The following is an 18,608-nucleotide window of genomic DNA, read 5'->3' on the forward strand; positions in this document are numbered from 1 at the left end:
TACAGGTTTTGATGTAGATCTGAATTAAAAAAAAAAAAATGTTATTCATTTAGTTTGTTTACTAATAATTTCTAAGTATAAATTGATTTTTCTTTTTAATCGTATCCACCACGTCAGCTCCATGCACCGTGTTTTTTAAGAAGGGAATATCTCGTCTCCAATTTCCATATTACTGCCATCCACTAACATTCATTCTCATGCTATATTACATTTCAGCCAATATCAATATTGTATTGATCAGAGTGATCCAGGAGTGCTGACAGTCAGACGGCATTCAGTTAGCAACAAAAAGTAATGAACAGAGCGGCGAGCCGATGGATGAAGCCCCCCCCCCATGTCTCCGTCTCTTTGCTGTCCGTCGATACAGTAAGGTTGAAAAAATCTAATTCCGTGTCGGCAGGATTGACTGGCGTCTGTGTGAGGCACAGCTTCATTTACCTGGACAGTGTAGAGAGGTGGGCTAATAGCTGGAAAGGTTAAGATAACTGTATATTATCACTTTAATTATATCGCTGCTTATGAAAAACTTATATGTTTTGCTCCCCATGTCATCGTGAATTACTTTCTGTGTGTGTGTGTGTGTGTGTGTGTGTGTGTGTGTGTGTGTGTGTGTTTTAATGAATTTTTATCCAGAGAATCTAATTAACGTCTATCTTAGATAATTAATATAATCAGGTAACATCCACGAGTACTTGCCAATGTACAATCATACTGATAATGCTAATGAAGCCTCTCTGATTATGACGCATCTACTGAGACTAACTGAGATATAAAATCAAAAGTGGAAATGACATTTGAGTATGACGAAAAGCAAATCTCATTGATTTTAAAGCCATGTATCAGACGTTAGATTCAGACCCATGTGTGGTGATGCAACAGTAAATGGAAAAGTAAGTAAATGAGTTAAACGTGTGTGTATCTATTTCAGCCAAAGGCAAGTGTGATTATCTGGACAGGCATCCTTTACTGTACAAAACTGCAAAATGTACTACCTCATCAGTAGCTCTTGACATCCAGAAGACAAGTTCTAAATCCAGATTGCAGCATTGAAGAGAATGCAAATTGCCTCAGACAGAGGATGAATTTAATAATAATAAATAGCTTGGCAGCAGGGAACAGATAGAGCTGGATGATAAAAGGGAGAGACAGATGAATGGAGCTTGGTGGCTTCCCATAGGCCAGCCACGCTATCACCTCTCCAGCAGACTCTGCTCTCAGCAAGATGGCAGCTCTATAACATTAAACATCCCCAGTGTGGATGTAACAGGAGAGACGAACTGGAAAATGAGCAAACCTTGGACTGAAATCGCAGATATGCCAGGTTTTCCGCTGATTATTTTCAAATTTGACCCTTTTCATGCTTCACATTTTTGCCAAAAATGGCAGCAAGCCAAGAGAGAATCAAACGGCAACACAATCACACTGATGCAGAGAATTTGGAAACTAGTGCAGTTTAAGGAAATAGACCTATAATTCCTGGTGTAATGAATGTCAAAGCTCTCAGAGTTGGAGTAAGGGAGATAGAGGAGACGAGGATTCAGGAACTGATTCTACAGTGACGCAGAGCTTCCCAAAGACTCAATCATTTCCAGCTGTAAATGTCAAATACAGATATAAAATGATCAGCTGTTAGTTATTTTCCAACCGCCTTGATGACTCGAGACTGAAAGAGTCATACGGGGCTGGTATTTCTGTGGACTGCAGGGCTGGGGTCACAGAAAGCCCATTTAATATCTTTATCCATCAAAACTGCCCGTGTGAATCTGAAAATACAAAAGGGTTTCAGGTTTATTCATAGGTCCAGTTAGCTTAGTGTAGGGGTCCTCTGAGCACAGTTGGACCGGTCAGAGTAGTCGTAGGAGACGATAGGAGATCATGGCGGAGCTGGGTGGAGTTGGGTTTGTACTATTCTAACCCGTGTTCGTTACGCGTTTGACCCCCCCCCACAGATAGAAGAGGAGAACGCGGCTCTGCTGGCCGTTCTGACCGACAGCCTCGATGGCATGGTGGACGCCGAAGTGGGGGGACTCTCCGTCTTCCCCACCCTGGAGGAGGAGCCTGAACGGGACGAGGAGGAAGAGGACAGTCTTCCTCTCAGCGAAGGGGACTTCAGCCAGCCCATGGGGGGCGAGACAGAGGACCTATCGCTGGTATGAACACGTCTTTACTCCCTGTAGACGGGGCGTTGTGTCTCCCTGCATGGCATGGTTATTGGGTAACATGTCCCCTGGGATTGTTTCGCAACACACACGAAATCTTATCCAAGTTGGATAATCTTACTTAATCTCACCTGAAATGCCCTGATGTTTTTTTTTTGTTTTGTTTTTGTTTTATATCAGCAGTCTCAAAATCAAAAGTCTCTTGCTGCTGAAAAACTGTGACTTGTTGAAGTGCATGCTTCAAACCGCATCCTCCCACCCCCCTCCACACCCTCTGCCACACTGTGCCTCCGCTTTCCCATGCTCCCACTGCCTCTTTTTTCCCCCCACTATCTAAATCTGTGTCTCATTTGCTAACCTTGATGTTCCCCCTTGTCGGGCCGCGAGGTTCAAAGTCTACGTTTAACTCCAGGAAAACAGAGCGGCGCTGAGGCAACAGTCACCTTTCATCCAGCCCCGTTCGGTGTGCAGATTGCAGGATTTCTAAGGACCACCAGAACATTACAGAAGCATATTAAAGGCCCTTTACCAGGAATTTAATTCAGTTTGATTTTGGGAACGAGGACAATTATGATAATCTTTCATTGAGGGTCAGTACTGGATTAAAACCCGTAGTAAACGTTTGCTAGTAGGTCACTTGTTCATGAACTCTTGTACAGTTAAAAACATTTTTAGGCAGCACGCCTATTAATTAAATGAATTAAATGTTGTTAACTTTATGATGTGAATCTTATCTTCTTAGATTTGGCCATTGTTTCCAGAGTGTGTGTTGGTGACGGCATGCCCTACGTGGAATGCTGCCAGTAACAACAGGTCCCCATCGCTCAGGATTACTTTGGAGAGTTCTGAGTGATCATAATTGATGGGGATGATGCGTAAAACAACAAAAATACGGTTGAAGTATGGAAAAGGTTTCACAGTATAGTAATCCAAGCTAGTTAGTGCTCGACTGTGTGTTTGCTGGTTTTCTCTCTTTTTCCCACACTGCTGCTGGGCCCTCTATCTTCCCCCTCCTCCCCTCCCCCGCAGTCAGCAGCCACTGCTTGCACCTGAACAACCCCACCCCCCCCACCCCTCCGTGCTGTGTCCTCACCTCACTATACAGGAACAACAAAATGCCGTATCCCCTTACAGTTAAGATTTTGCCCTACTTTCAGTGTGGAGCGCTGCTGTCAGAGGAATGCCGGCCCACACTGGGCTCTGCAGCTTAATTGAAGCAGGAAGCCATTTCATTGCAATAAACGACTTATGATTAGTGCTGTAATGCAGCCTTATTGCACTTGTCAAGATGAATCCAGCCCGCTTCCTTAATTTGAATTAAATTCCACAGCAAAGGGGCTGCTTACAGGCTTTTCTTGTGCGCTCTGATTTAGCAGCAGCCTACAAAGATACCATTGTTTGTCGCCCCGTGAGTCATGCCGGATATCTGAATACCTGCAGCGTAAATTTTCCCAGAGCTCCCATGCCTTCCCCATTTGTAATCACACACCGAGCTGAACTATAAAGCACGTCAGTGAGCGAAGTCAGTGGAGATTGGTTAAGGCTTTTAGTGCGTACAAACGTGGCGGTAACACACGAGGGGTAGTCACCAACTAACTCCACCATGAGCTGCTCGTTAGCACAGACCTGGCATCTCATGCAGCAGAACTCCTGAGTGCGTAGAGCTGCATTTGATGCTTTTAAACATGAGGGAGATGCATTTCTCTCCGCAAAAGTTGCACCTTTTTTTTTTCCTCGTCCCACACTGTTGGTAGCCTGAAATGACCAGAGGGTGTGACATTCCTGCCAAATTGGTGGAAACGAATGAAGGCTACAGTAGTTTGGCACTCGTGGGAGTAAAATTGAATAAAATGGCAAACTAACAAGTGTGCACTGCACAGTTGGGCTGTTGTGAGCCTTTGCAGCTTCACTAGGCCTCTCAGGGCATCAAAACAAGGGCCCCAGGTTTTTTTTCTCTCATCAAAGTTCAACTCTCGTGGTGACTGAACCTTCCCTGTTTCCCTCACCAGTAAAGTCAGTGTTTTGTTTTTTTTCCAAACGTATTTATCCTCAAACACGTTTTATTGATGCTTCCTAGCATTAAATGGTGCCTCATGTTTGTTTTTTTTTCTTTTTTCTTTTTTCTTTTTTGCCAGTTGCTTCCTCTTTTTAGTCACTGAAGCTCTTTGTTTGGTATGCAGGCATAGTAACAGCCAAAAAAAAAACCAACACAACTGGTTGGTTGCTTCAGTCTCGAAAGCCACAAAGGTGTTGTTTGGTCCAAACAACACGTCGGTGTTGCCGAGAGGTCAAGCTACCCGATGCCATCGTCTTCACTGTTGTTCTGCAAAACACTGCCGCTCCACGCGTGACTGCCCTGCCCTTGTTTCACCTTCGAGACTTGTTGATACCAGTCAGCTTTGGTTAAAATAGGACTAAGTGGACGTTGGTTAATTAGTTAGTTATGCCTCATTTTAATTTTATTATTTATTTATTTATTATTATTTTGTTTCTATTTCTATGCAGTAAGAACAGACAGACATTTGCTGAACAACACCACCTCTCCATCACACTGTACTTACATCCATCAGCCCTTGAATTCCTGACATCAACACAGCAATGCTTTTTGTGCAAATCATGTATTTTCTTTTGAACATTAGTCCCTGTAAAGATAAAAGCTAGTAAAACTAGAGGCAGGTGGATGTTTCAAGACTAGGCTGGAAAGTAGTGGTGTGTAGTTCAGGGACCCAGGAGAATTCAGCAGCACACATTAATTGAGCAGCTTTTGCTGGGAGAGACATTTTTAAGAAAAATAAATTCATGCTAAACTTAAAATAGTTTTGTTTACTATGAGTTTGCATGTTACAAAGATGTTAAAAATCATCCCCTCCCCCCACCTTCATTATTTATGGTGCATCAATGTCATGTGTTACTGCAGCTTGTCTTTCCTCCAATAACCGCATCCACAGACGCATGGTGGCACTCAGTCAGCAGGTTGTTGCTTCTTTCCTCTGACAGGCCGGTGAGATAACGCACACTTTCCCTAAAAGTTTCCTGGCATCCCCGCCGCCCTCTTTCTCTGTCACGTGATCACGCACTACCACTGCTAGGCTGCTACCATCTTTATGTCGAAAACAACTCTCTGACATTTTGTGGTGCATTATTTGACCTATTGGTGTCGTTTTATTGATCGTGTGCTCCATCATCTCTGTTAATCACTACACTACTACGTGTGTCACCATTCGCCTGTAAAAATACTAAACCTTTCGCTGCTTACATTGCTGTTTACACGTATAAGTAGCATTTATACTGCTCTCTCCCGTAACCCAGTGATTTTCGTATTCCACTTGGTTCATTCATGTATTTCTGTCTTGTTTCCTCTCAGGGAAAACAAATATTTTTCCCTTTTTTTCCCCCAAGAATGTATGAAAAAATAAGCTTCATTCCTACAAGCTATTTTTTTTCAAGGCTCACTCAATGATTAACCGTTTAGAAATGCAGTGTTTCCGATGTGGAAACTCTGTGATGCTTCCAGTAGATCCCAGACAGAAAGCAGAATATTTCAGCTTACTGTGTATAAATCATATCATCCTGCATCCTGGTTCCTTTGCCGACACTGTCATGGGCAAATAATAGCAGCGCAACATTCACGTCCACTCCCAGAGAAAAGCCTGGTATAATAACATTATGCTGTTTACTCTGCTAAAGCAGCCAGGTGTGTGTGTGTGTGTGTGTGTGTGTGTGTGTGTGTGTGTGTGTGTGTGTGAGAGAGAGAGAGAGAGAGAGAGAGAGAGGGTGTTTCATCCTCTATTTCCATCAGTTGAGTGGTTTAAAATCACATGATTACTGTCATTCAAGTGTGCAGCTTTGAGTGTGGTGCTGCCCTCTAACGGTGGGAAGTGATGCTGTAGGTGACCACACAGCCCCACACACACTGTGTGTGTGTGTGTGTGTGTGTGTGTGTTCATTTCTGTGTCTTTTTCACAGATTAGTTTTCTAGGTTATTAGGTTGATGAGATTCACATTAACGATAACCCAATTTCATTATTGATTGAGCGTAAAATATTTACAAATTTATTTAAAATAAATACTTTTATGTTATTTAATAAATCCTGACACACTGATGTATATAAAAGGTCCTATAGAACTCAGTATTAGCAGTAGAAATGCAGTTTCTGATAAACATTACTTAATGAATAAAAGGGACTGATGCTTTGTGTCATTTAGGGATCGACCTTTGAATAAGTACTTTGAATGCAGAGTTTTTCAGGGGCCTGGACGCTGCTGGACTGTTTTCAACGTTTCCCACAGACACAAACCTTCAGTCTCCTCTTCACTTTCCTCAATGGGACTCTCAGAGGAGCATCATCACGTGCTCTGAGCCAAGTTGGCTCGCCCACAAAGGGCCATGGTGGCCCCATTAGCAATGCAGGCAATCAGCCCGTTCAGTCATTTGACCCAGATAGTATTCTGTGGTTGCAGCCAGCTCTGCCGGGTGGTAATGTTGGACTCACTAAAGCATTACAGTATTTTTAACTATAGACTAAACCGTCACCACGTTGTAGTTATTTATTTATTTATTTTTTAGATAAACATCTCTTTGTGTAAAGGCTTCTACCGTATCTCAATATTTTTAACTTTTTTCTTAATGTTGTATCAAATTAATAAAATCCTGTAAAGTGACACTACATGTGCTACTATACTGTATCTAGCTCAGCCAGTTGTATTCATGTACCTGTGTAAAGATGTGAATGGTGCATTGTAATAATGGCAAAAAAATAAAACCACAAGTGGTGAATCGGACCTGAAAGTGAGTTTAAGGACCAAACCTAGTGCTGTCTCATGTTGTTCTACAGTCCCACTGTGTTACGTGTACGAGTGATATACATGGCTGTTCAACTGAAACGGCTGAACCATGTAAAAAAAAATTGAGAAGTAAGTTCTAAAACTTCTTAAAGTGAAGAGGAGTCCGATTGACTTTCACATGAGGCTCGCTCTTCTAGCCAATGAGAGAATGTCAGTGATTTCTGCTGGATTAGTAAACTGCAGCTTCTTAATTATCATAAATTGCTAAGGGCTGTGCAGAGTGTGTCGGCTCGTGAGCATCAGGCAAAACATCATATTGGAGCGGGAAGCTCCATCGGACTGATTTGAGTTAAAAAAAAATGTCTCTCAATAGAGGCACAGCTGCTGTTGCTATGATGAAGAAAACACCAGGCTGAAATCACCCAGTTCATCCACTCACGTCGATTTAAACTACAAAATGTATTCTGAGAACTCGAGCTGAGCTAACGTCAACTTCATCTTCAAGCCCAAAAGCTGAAATCTTCTTAGTCGACTCCATCACGCTGCCTGATATTTAATTATGCACTTTCCAAATTCTGGCTTTGAAGACTCAGCCTGCAGCGCTCAAACTGTCAAAATCCCCATCGTCCTTTATTCTGACTGAGAGGCTTTAATAACATTTGAATCATTTCAGGTCAGACAGTTGATTTGTCCTGGGCAGGAAAGACTTTGCATACAGGCACAGACAGGTGAGCACAGTTGAAGACCTCCAGTATGTTCGCCACAAGTGAATTCATTTGGGAAGCCCCGATATCTTCCTGCTCCGATCCTCGTTCCTATCACATCTGCATTTTCCACATCACATGCATTTTCTCCTGGAGCAAACGCTGCACAGCTTAGCGGGGGATTTTCTACCTAAGCTGATTTATATCAGCTGATAGCCCTGTCATGAAGCTAGGCAATGGAATGAATGGATGAACAGACAGATGAAATAAAGCAATGAAAGCAGAGTGGGAAATGAGGAGCTGTTGTGCTAATATCCATTTGAAAGGTAATACCCAGGGAAGGGGGGGTGGGGGGGGTCTGTCGGTCTTATCTGTAGCTTTTTGTTTGATCCAATGCGACTTGAGGTTGGCCAGAAAATAAAGAGAGAGCAAAGAAGGAAGGCATTAAGAAGGGAGGAGGAGGAGAGGTTTGGATGAAGATGGGTGCAAGCGCTCAAAAAGATGGAGAGAAAGGGTGGAGATGAGATCTGGAAAGGGGAAGCAAAATGGTACAGGGATCAGAGCAAGCAATGGAGGAGACCAAGGGGGGCCAAGCCACGAGAACTGAATGGGAGGCTTGATTAAAAAAAATGTGACCATGGAAGGATGAAGGAGAGCGAGGAACAGAGATGTAACTGCTGAATCCAGCTCTTCAGTGGGGGATGCGAATGTGCCATGTAGCTGTCAGCTTTAGTGACGTGATAAATGTGCAGGATGAAACCTCGTGGCCTCTTCTGCACATTATTCCCTTGTACACGCATTTATCTCCAGGGTGTTTAACAGCTTATAACAGAATTTAGATTCAAAAAGAGCCACATGTTGGATGCTTTCATTTACACTTCTGACCAGTTTTCCTCTTCTTTTGGTAATGCAAACCAGAGAAAAGGGAAACGGACGTATATTCCTGATAAAGTCCAAATATCCTCTCTTTTAACCCCCATGATTGGAAAAAGAAGGATTTTCATGTGGACTAATTTGTGTCGTCTTCTCTCCTTGTTCTGATTCTCCAGCTCAAGAAGCTGCTGCTGACTCCTCCCAATGTGCCCACAGGAATGGACGCACACAAAGATGGAGTCCACAGCCATCGCTATAGCAACAGAAGCCTCCACCTCCGGCCGGTCAGACCCCTGGTCAAGGTGAGCCACGTAGACATAAATTTGTCTGGTTGTTTTTAACGTGATTGTAAAAAGTGTTTTAGACTCAGATGCCTTCACCTACAGTATTTGTCCTGCAACAAAACTCCTCTTCAGCCTTTTTCAGAACTGACTGTTCTGTTGTGACCCCAGTCTCACACATCTGTTTGCACTGCTTAACGCCTCAGTTCCTGTGTCTCCTGAAGGCTGGTGAGATAACAAAATTGGATTTCACCCACTCACTTCCTCTCACAGGTGGTGATTTGAAGCAAAAGTAATTTGTTGTTGCATGCAGGGACTGCAGTCAGCCCCCCCCCCACCTCACTGCAGAAGGTGGTCTTCAAAAAGGTGTCAGTCGTTGTGATTATAATTAGGCTAAAGTCAGCTCAGTGCATATATGCAGATATTAAACATACATCTAAGCTTTCCTCATTATAACTGATGCAGGAAATGGCCTGAAAGTCTTTAGGTAGTTCTGACGTTTCCTCTAGTTCTCTGCAAGCAATTCCCTCTGTCTGTAAAAGTAAAGGTGGAGGTAGAGGGACATGATCATGGGACTGGGAGGAGGCAGAGATAGAAAGCTGGGTGTAAAGAGTGTGTGAGCCTGCTGTGTGTGTGCTGGTTCCCACCACCATTGAACATTGGTTTCTGTTCTGCCTCGAAAAGCTCTGCTTTGCGCTTTACAAAGTGGTTTTAGTTGAGAGGGTCGATCGGGAAACGCTTGGTTCGGAAACGCTGTCACGTGTCTTTTTTTTTTTTTTGTTGCATCCAATCATCCTTGTCATCACGCGTCTCTTTTTTAACAGTTACTGGTCGTTTCTGAGTTCATAATTTGGGACCTCACACTTTTAAACAGGACATATTAGCGCTGCCTTCTAACAAAGGCTGTGGCCCAGGGCCCTCTGACCTCTCAGGCCCTGTTTAATGTGCGTTCAGGATAGAATTTAAGCATCACATTTAGGGGTTTTGATCAGTGCTCACAATAAGATGCTTATGGAACCACTGTAAATGTGTATCAGTTATTAACTACACATCAGTATTGGTCAAGTTTTGCCAGGAACGGGAAAAGTGGAAAAACCTTCCCAGGTCGATCCAGTAGTCCTCCAACAAGAACAACAGTTTTTGAAATATCTCCTTTTGAAATAAAAACTCCTCGGGCCGTCCAGCTCGCAGAGGCCTTCAACTGCCGCCCGTGATAAATGTGCTGTTGGGGAAGAGAGGACATTTACAATAGCTACTGCTGTATGACTTAGCAGTAATTGGAGAGCTGCTAGCATTGTGCTTCGAGTGGTCATTGATTACAACAGTAGTCGTTTATCTTGGACGAGCATTAAACCACGGTCAGCCTTCGACCGAAGGAAGGAAGGTACAAAATAGGATGCAGTGTGGGAATAAGCCAGCCTGTGTTCATCACACACTCTCCTATCCTCTCTGTTGCTGGCAGCATGCGTGCGAGAGAGAGAGTGTGTGTGAGCTTTGGTTTTAGAGTAGCCTGGCTTTGCTGTGGCAGATGGCAGAAGTATCGACTGACAGGGCAAGAGGGCAGCACTGAATCACGGCCTCTTGTTCTGTGCTCCCTCTGTAAGAGGAAGATCAGCATTTTGCTGCAGCTGCACCCTGAATCCTCCCTCACGAGTCAGAAGCAGAATTTACGGCTTTGTGCTCGGTGTTCCTGCATCCAGGGCAGGAAATTGAAGATACACCTGTGCGTTCACGCCTGTGTGGGTTGGTGGTCCATTTTTCACGGTTCTATGAACGGCTGTGGACAATGTGACGAGAATAGTTTCAGTGGCATTGAACACAAGAGGAAACCTCTTTAAGCTAAAGCATGGACTGTAGATGTCAGAGGGCTTGAGTCTGACGGATATGTATGATGCATCGCTGAATGTGTCCAAAATAAAACTGAGTTTACTAGGATGGTGAAGAACAAAGGCAGGAAAAGAAATCAGCAACACGCATATTGTATATCACACTTTAATTTAAGAAGTGGGTGAAGTCTTTATTATAAAATCCATCATTCATTTTTAAACTAACATATGCACAGTATTAACCAGCAGCGAATCGGAATATTTCCCTGTTAAACTGTCACTGCCAGGAAAGTTGTCTTCTGCAGAACTGTGACTCTCGAGGCATTTTAACATTAATCAAAAAAGTGCAGCAGGGAAAAAAGTAGAAGATGTGGCGTTGCCTGGGGAAATAAACTGTAGGTGAAAACATCTAACAACAATTTCTACCTGTAAGCAAAATAACCAAAAGCTTCTCGTAGGGGACCTGACAAATTGGCTGATTGCTGTTGGCAAATTCATTCTCACATTTATTGACTTATTATAGGAGCGTGATGTTCTTAAAGCCTGATCTAAAGAGCAGGGTCACAAGTTAATGTTCTATCCACTGCAATTTCAGCCCTTTTATTTTCACCATATCTATATTAGAGATCAGAGTCTTGCACGGGTCCAATTTTGTAAACCCACAAAGCTCGGGACCTGACCTGAGCCTTTCCCCGCGCTTATCCGGAAATCCGACTCCACCCGACCCGTGGCATCAGAAAACTTTGGTTAAACACACACACACACACACACCAATCAGCTACAATACGGACAGGGCTCAGTGAGCACTGAGCAGTCTGCAGCCACGCAGCAAGCTGTGATGCACTGCCATTAAAATTGTGCTAGTCAGAGGGCGATCTTTCACTCACTATCCACCTGCATTTAGTCAACGTTTACCAGTGGCCATAACCACAATTGAATACCTTTTTGTAATGTGGAACTTTTTTTACGGGTACACCTGGTGCAGGACTCTGGTAAAGTTTGGTTAAACTGCCAAATAAGAAAAAAAAGTGACATCAAAAGTGAATGAAATTGACACGTTGTGCAGATTTTCGGCCATGTCGGGAGCAAACAGGTTTTATGTTTGTGTCTCTCTTTGTCAACCTCAGACTGACCTACCTCAGGAGCGGAAGCCCCGTGCCGTACGTCCTGCAGGCCGCCTGTGCACTGAGCTCCACCGCCACCTCACCACTGCCCAAGTCGCAGAGGACAACCTCACTCCCGATACAGAGGAGGACGAAGAGGAAGTGGAGGATGAGGACAGCGAGTCTGAGGAGGATGAGGAGGATGAGGGGGAAGAGGAAGAGGAGTCTTCCAGCAGCGAGGTAGAGGCACCAGCAGTTGTTGCTGCTGAGCCAGCTAAGCCTCAGTTCAGCTCAGATAAGGAACTGCACTCAGTGGTGGAGCTGATCACGTACATGCACACCTACTGCCTGCCCATACGCAAGCAGCAGGGCTCAGAGCGTAAGGACCTCCAGAGGCCTCGGGCCAGACCCGAGGCCTCCCGTCTGGCTGCCACAAACTCCCACAGCAGAGTTGTCCTCGTGGCCACTGCTGGGACTAGTGGGGGCTTGACTGGGACAGGCAACAGTGTCCCACGGCGGCTCCCATTTGCGAAGCGAAGGGAGATGAAGGACAACTCCCTTCTGCGCGAACTCCTTCAGCAGAGCAGCTCTTTCGATGTGAGCAAGCCTTATAGACTGCACAGCCCGCCCTACTCCCAATTACACATTTCCAACAGAGGGGGAGCACCTGTTCCTTCTGGCCCCGTTAAAGCGATGCCAGCTCAGGCATCCAGCTCCACCACCCCTAAACCCGAGCTTAGTAAGGACACTTCCTTCCCCGAGGTGCCTCAAAGCCCAGAGGAGACCACAGAGGACGGCGGCTCCTTCTCAGTTCGGCGCTCCAGACGTCTGGCCTCCTTTCCCAGTCGCTTTGCCAAGAGGCTGCGGCCTGGGAGGGCGAGGGACAGAGAGGGGAAAGACCAGGCGGAGGTCAAAGTCCTGCCAACACAAGCAGGAGGGGGAACCACATCGAGGATGCAACCAGAGCAGCTAACGTTGGGCGACAGCAGCTCTGGTACAATGGAGCCGACCAAACCCTGTTGCCACAGCGGTGAGAGACCAAAAAGGCAACTGTACCAACTGCAGGCTTTCATTCTCAAATTTTATAGCTGCTAATATCAGATTTTATGAAGACACCTCCCAAAATTCTAGTTTGGTCAATTGCTTAGGTCCTATTGCTCAGAGCCGCTTTCTAAACACAGATGTACTACACGTTGTAGTGTCCCTGAACGTATCTCACCTGCAACTCCACACAAAAAGGGAAATGATCCAGACACAGCTCAGTTACAATAAGAAGAGAAGACATGTCCACTCTGATGACCATCCAGAGTTTAAGTACAGATAAATATTGAGTCACCGGTTTGATTAGCCTGCCGATTATCATCTGTCACACAGCACTTGGGTTAAGGCGCTGCCCATGTCGATATCGTACAATAAGTCAGTAACATTATTGTGACAGGTCCATCTCCACCACGTTCTCCACAGAAACGTCTTGTTCACAGTGTCATTTGTCGCCGGCAATAGGCTTCACAATCCACCAATCAGCAAAGGCACAGTGCAGGTAGTGCTGGTGTGGGCTGTAGTGTCACATCGTCATTAATTCAGATGTGTAAAATTCAACACACTACAGTTGCTAGTACCCGCATTTGGCAGGTTGGCAGGCGTTGATGTGTCCTAGCTCCTGATAGAGTCTCACCATGCCTCTGTTGCTTCCACATGGTCTTCACAGTTGGTATACGTAAACACTTTTTGTGTGTAATATATGTAGTAAATGTTCAAGGAGATATTATTGTATTAATATTTTACCTGGATGCAAGCCCAATTTAACACACCTGGTGCCACTTATCCAGCATTGAGCGTCGACACCCTTTTTTTTTCTTTTTTTTTTAAATAAGGGGGATGCACCGATAATTCATTATTTTACTATACGCAGGGGTGAAATAGAATTAAATTTTTAGTTGTGTAGAGACCAAAAAAGGTTTCTTTTCATACACTCATTGAGCATTTCTTGACCATTTCTGATAATGAAGGAACAAATGTAGTAGCTGAATTAAATATGTTGAACAAAAAAACGTTTGTTTCACTCTTTTTGGCATTTCAACAAATGAAACACATTGGAAACACTACATGTGAATAGAGAATAATGCCACGTGAATGCTGATCACACCGATTAGTAGGCTGTGATCTGACATAAGATGTGAAGGGGGAAAAAAACGGAGTTGACACGTTTTCAGTAGCTATGTGCGTTTAGTCCAACATACAAACAAATTATACATTTGCTCATTTCTGAGTAGGAAGCAATCACAGATATATTTCGTGACCATTCAGCTTGCAGTTCTAATGCTTGGTTGTAACTGGCTATTTTATTCTGATTGCAGAAAAGCAAAGCTGCCTCTGTCTCCCTCTCAACCCAAAGTCCACAGGGTGAGTAGCTCTGTATAAATCACCTGCTGTGTTTCATCATACAGGAGAAGCTCGGTTAAAGTACTCCTTCATTTTTCATACAGTATGTTCCTCCAGTACCAGAGTACTTAATTTTCAAGATTGTACAAGTATATTTTGCGGCCCCCATACTGAGCTATGATTCCTTTATATTTAACTGTGTGGTGCAATCAAAGTGGCTGCACTGTAACACACATATCTACAGGATATAAATAGATTCTCTCCTGGTACTTTGTAAGCAATGGTAATTCTTCAAAAATCCCAATCACATTAAAATAAAAATAAAGGCCTCTGCAGAGGTAGATGCCTCCTGGGAAATCTGGAGTGACAAACGTGTGCCTTTATAATGAAGTGATGTAATTTAAATTACCTTTTAAAATTCAGTGTTGAATTATGGTGTTTTGTAACTGCTGCCAGCAAACAGCCCGTTGTAAAAACTGTACCAGGAGGGTTTTTTGGCATCTTGTGTTCTATAAAAAGAACAACAATCCAGCACGTTAAGCCAACATATTTATTAATTAGTCAGTAGGTTGTGAACCAGATTCAGGTAAGAGGAGCCAAAAGAACATAGCAACTTCAAATGTGAGGTTCTGTCCATGTTTGTGGTTCTGATGCAGAATACACACTGCAACAGTGGATCAAGGTAATGGAGTTTCCCCCATTTAGTGTCTGATGGTAATTTTGCATGAATTCATCGAAAACCACATGACGGGAACTTGAATTTACAAGTAGTGAATGGTCTGATATACTATGCTGCAAAAATATAGATTTAATTGCCTTTGCTGTAGCTTTCAGTGCAGTATGTGGTGCTAATTGCTTTAGATCATATTTAAATTCAGAATTAATTACAATGGAATTAAATTAAATTCCACTTTCTTAATTATAATGTAGAATCTACTGATTATACATTTTTATGACAAAGAAATTTGTTGTTGGCAAGAGGGAAAGATTAAATCACAAATAAGAAAAGTACAACAGCAATGGCCAGTGTTTGACTGGAACGGTCAGACTGGATCTTAAATTTCCAACCATTGTTGTTCTTAAGGAAAAGTTGTAAGGTGGTAAGAATATGGGAACAAAAAAACCGAGCCAGGATTAAGCTTACTGCATGTTATTGAGTGCAGTATGCAGGAATCTCTCACAAGATCACATGAAATAAACCAAATTTAGCCAAATTCTGTATTTTGTTTAACCCAAGAATCCTCAGTGTATTCGGATCCCTGGCTGGTTTTCTCTGATATTTAGTCCCGGACACAGTGGCCTCGCTGCATTAAGCTCCCCTCCCAACCCAGCCTCAAACCCTAGAACCAGTCACAAAGCTGAGCAGCAATCCTGTTTGACCCTCTGGCATCTGTCCGTCTTCCAAACGAATCCGTCTTCTGAAGTGCTCACCGTAAAAGAGAAAAAAAAATCCAAACCATTTTTATAAAAAGTTGTGTTCTCTGCGCCATATCCCGCCTGAAGCCAATCCACTCGGCACCGTTCCTGCCTTTCATGGCAACTGGGGAAAGCGAGACAGCCGGCCAGAAATAGAAAGCAGAAGAAGAATAGGGAAGAGGACAGCAGAATACATATGGTTGTTGTGATAAGAAATGGGGAGCACTGAGAAAATGCCAGTAGCATTTACAGACAAAACATATTTCAAATTGAGCAGACATCAGCTGTTTTTTATTTATTTATTTTTAAACAGATTTTACAGGGAGCCGTTTATGCATTCGTGATGATGTGGATGTCTGAAACCTGGAAGTGACACAGCAACATTTAACTTTTTTTTTTTTTTTTTTATTAATCTGTTGTCTCTCCACCAACAGAGTCTCCCAGTACAGCACCAAGCCCTTCGAGCAGACGCTCAGTGTGGATCTGTGTGGAACAGCAGGTGAATTCCACTCATGTTTACTCATTAATTTGTTTAGAAATATACTTATGTTGACTGGTTATGCTATGAAGGTCGTAACGGACAGTGGGACCTATTATGATCTTAATATACGTAGGATTAGGAGTAAGCTGTTCATCAACATTGCACATAACTACAGATGATAAGTGTTTTAAAAGAATAGTCAGAGGATATATATATGTATATGTGTGTGTATATTATATATATAATGTACACAAGTTAGAGCCATAGCAGCTTAGCTTAGCATAAAGAACAGACAGAAACTGTGAGCCTACTCTTGTTTAGAGATAACAAAACCAAAGTCATTAATTATGATGTTATCGTCCCGCTCATGCATATGTCCCTTCCCTCACCCACCTCAGGTCTTACCCCCCCCACTACCCCACCACACAAACCTGTCGAAGATGAGCTCTTCAAGCCAGCAGAAGGGGCAAAGGGCGGTGCGGGGTCAAGTGGTGGCACTGGCAGCGACGGAGGAGGAGTTGGCAATGAATCTATTCACACACCTTTAAACACCAACTTTGCCACAAAGGGCTCATCCAAAGGGAGCCGTGGGCACCACCAGCGGAAGCTTCCAGAGCAGACGGAGTTGTACGCCCAGCTGCAACGTATGGGCCAGGCTGGTGACGGTGACGCCCATCGCAAATTTGGTGACCACGACTACTGCGTGCTGAGCCTCGGCAAGAGCGCCAAGCGAAGCGCTGCCATGTTTGGCGCCATATTGCAGGCACAAGGAGGGAGTGACGGAGTTGGCGCCCTTGTCGATCAGGTATCTGAAGGGAAGGAGTACGAGGAGACGCTGGTGATGGCAGAAGCGGCAGAACCGCAGGAGCAGCACACATCCGCGGTGGGGTCACTACAGCCGTCAGGCTGCCAGTCGGCAGCAGCCACACCACCAGCCTCAGAGGAAGAGGCGGAATGCTCATCAGCATGTCGCTCACCCTCACCCATCCTCCACTTGTGTCCCGACTCCCCTGCCAGCAAGACAGACTCTAGGTGAGACAGAAAGACAGTGAGTGTGAGAGGAGGGAAAAGACAAGTGAGGATGTGGGCTGAGGAGATTGGCAGTGAAATGTAGAGAGAAAAAGAGCAAGAGAGGTAGTGAGAGAATGAGAGGATGAGGATAATATAGTGAGTATGATGTACAGTAACTGTGTCATCCATGATCAGCTGAACTCTTCCTCCATATGGAGACGTCTTTGGTGGAAATGCACACCTCAAGTCAAAGCGTCAGTCGTGGACTGTTGTCCCGAACTATGTCCTGCTTGTTTTACTGGACTGCAGCAATGTGTGTAAGCAAATGGTTGTCAAAGCAATAGGACGCCATGACGACAATAACCAATGACCTGAAACTAAAAAAAGTTTTGGTAAAAATTCCTCCTTTCGAATTAGATTCAGGTAGCACATTTGAAATGTGATGGGACAGGGGCAACAAAAGACCGTCAGCGCTGCGTAAGATGCATTAGTCAGTTAGTCCTGCAATTTGAGGTATGTCGCAATCAGTGAAGTCCTGGAGGGACCTGATGAGTCCACATGGGTGTAAGGGAAAAAGATGAGACAGGACAGAGTGACCCTGTACTTCTGTCCGTGGGAGAAAGTCTTTTCCTTCAGTTTGCCTGCTTCCTTCTGTCTGACATTTTCCTTTTACCTTGTGTCCATCCTTACTATTTGCTCTGTCTTTCTCTTCCTCGTCCTCCTTTAGTGACAACTCAGAGATGTGTCCTGATGACAAGGAGGGGAACAAAGCCACGTCTAAGGAGGTACATAGAACACTCACAATCTTGTCTCCAGCTTAGAGCAATACAGTTGCAATAAATACACTTTTTCTTGCCCAAAGTCAGACTAATATCAGACAGCTGAAGGTTTTTCCCCCTAAACATTCAGATGTTCACTTACACAAACTCATAAGGCCTCAGGACCCTACACTCATTTCCTGCTTCAGCTTCCGTGTTTGTCTGCATTCAGCGTTGTCCTGACTGTTGCTATGGTTTCCCCGCTACCACAGGACAACTGCCAGGTGTTCTATATCCACAACCTGCCAAGCAGCGTGACCCAGAACATGCTGAGAAAACGCTTCCAGGTTTTCGGCAACACAGAAGACTGCAAAGTCATCATATGCAACAAGTAGGTGACCTGAACCGGTTTCATCTGCTGTAGCTGAAGAGAGGGTGGAGCTTTGTCCTGAGTAGAGTTCAAACTGCAGCCTGCAGAATAATGTTGCTGTGTCCTTAATCCATAGGACCTAGTAAACAGCAGGTCATCACAAATGGCCATCTCAGATCTAGTCCTGCAAAATGCACGAAACAGTCTTGACAAACCTTCTTTTGCCCTTGATTAAGTCACTGACCTCCAAACTGGAGTTGGTCCCTTCACTTTGAACTTTTGCAGCCCAAGTCTGTTACAGAGGACAAAAATCGCCATGACGTTTGCCTCCTTTTGTTAGAAACCTTTTTAGGCTGTGAGTTGTCCATAGACGGTGTAGATCCAGTAGACAGACACTGGATACAAATGGACAACATCTCCCCAAACGTGTCTCTCGTGTAATGCATGTGTCTGCTCGTA

At 44.1% G+C, this 18,608-nt stretch overlaps 1 protein-coding gene across 6 annotated transcripts in view; it reads left to right on the forward strand.

Annotated features, from left to right (window-relative positions):
- ppargc1b (peroxisome proliferator-activated receptor gamma, coactivator 1 beta) overlaps nucleotides 1-18,608 on the forward strand; it is a 115,889-nt gene that overhangs the window by 92,045 nt on the left and 5,236 nt on the right. For 4 of the 6 annotated variants that reach the window (XR_010915435.1, XM_067519306.1, XM_067519304.1 and 1 more), the window contains 8 exons: nucleotides 1,950-2,150; nucleotides 8,698-8,823; nucleotides 11,756-12,761; nucleotides 14,089-14,134; nucleotides 15,964-16,028; nucleotides 16,409-17,042; nucleotides 17,749-17,806; nucleotides 18,052-18,170. Coding sequence is in view for 5 of the 6 variants with exons in the window: in XM_067519304.1 (XP_067375405.1) it covers nucleotides 1,950-2,150; nucleotides 8,698-8,823; nucleotides 11,756-12,761; nucleotides 14,089-14,134; nucleotides 15,964-16,028; nucleotides 16,409-17,042; nucleotides 17,749-17,806; nucleotides 18,052-18,170 (2,255 nt within the window). In the remaining variant the exon portion in view is untranslated. Of the gene's footprint in view, nucleotides 1-1,949; nucleotides 2,151-2,195; nucleotides 2,788-2,901; nucleotides 3,060-8,697; nucleotides 8,824-11,755; nucleotides 12,762-14,088; nucleotides 14,135-15,963; nucleotides 16,029-16,408; nucleotides 17,043-17,748; nucleotides 17,807-18,051; nucleotides 18,171-18,608 lie in introns of those variants that run through there. The other 2 variants (XM_067519307.1, XM_067519308.1) reach the window with 2 other exon arrangements.

The sequence above is a fragment of the Channa argus genome, chromosome 10, assembly GCF_033026475.1.
Source record: "Channa argus isolate prfri chromosome 10, Channa argus male v1.0, whole genome shotgun sequence".
NCBI lineage: Eukaryota > Metazoa > Chordata > Actinopteri > Anabantiformes > Channidae > Channa > Channa argus.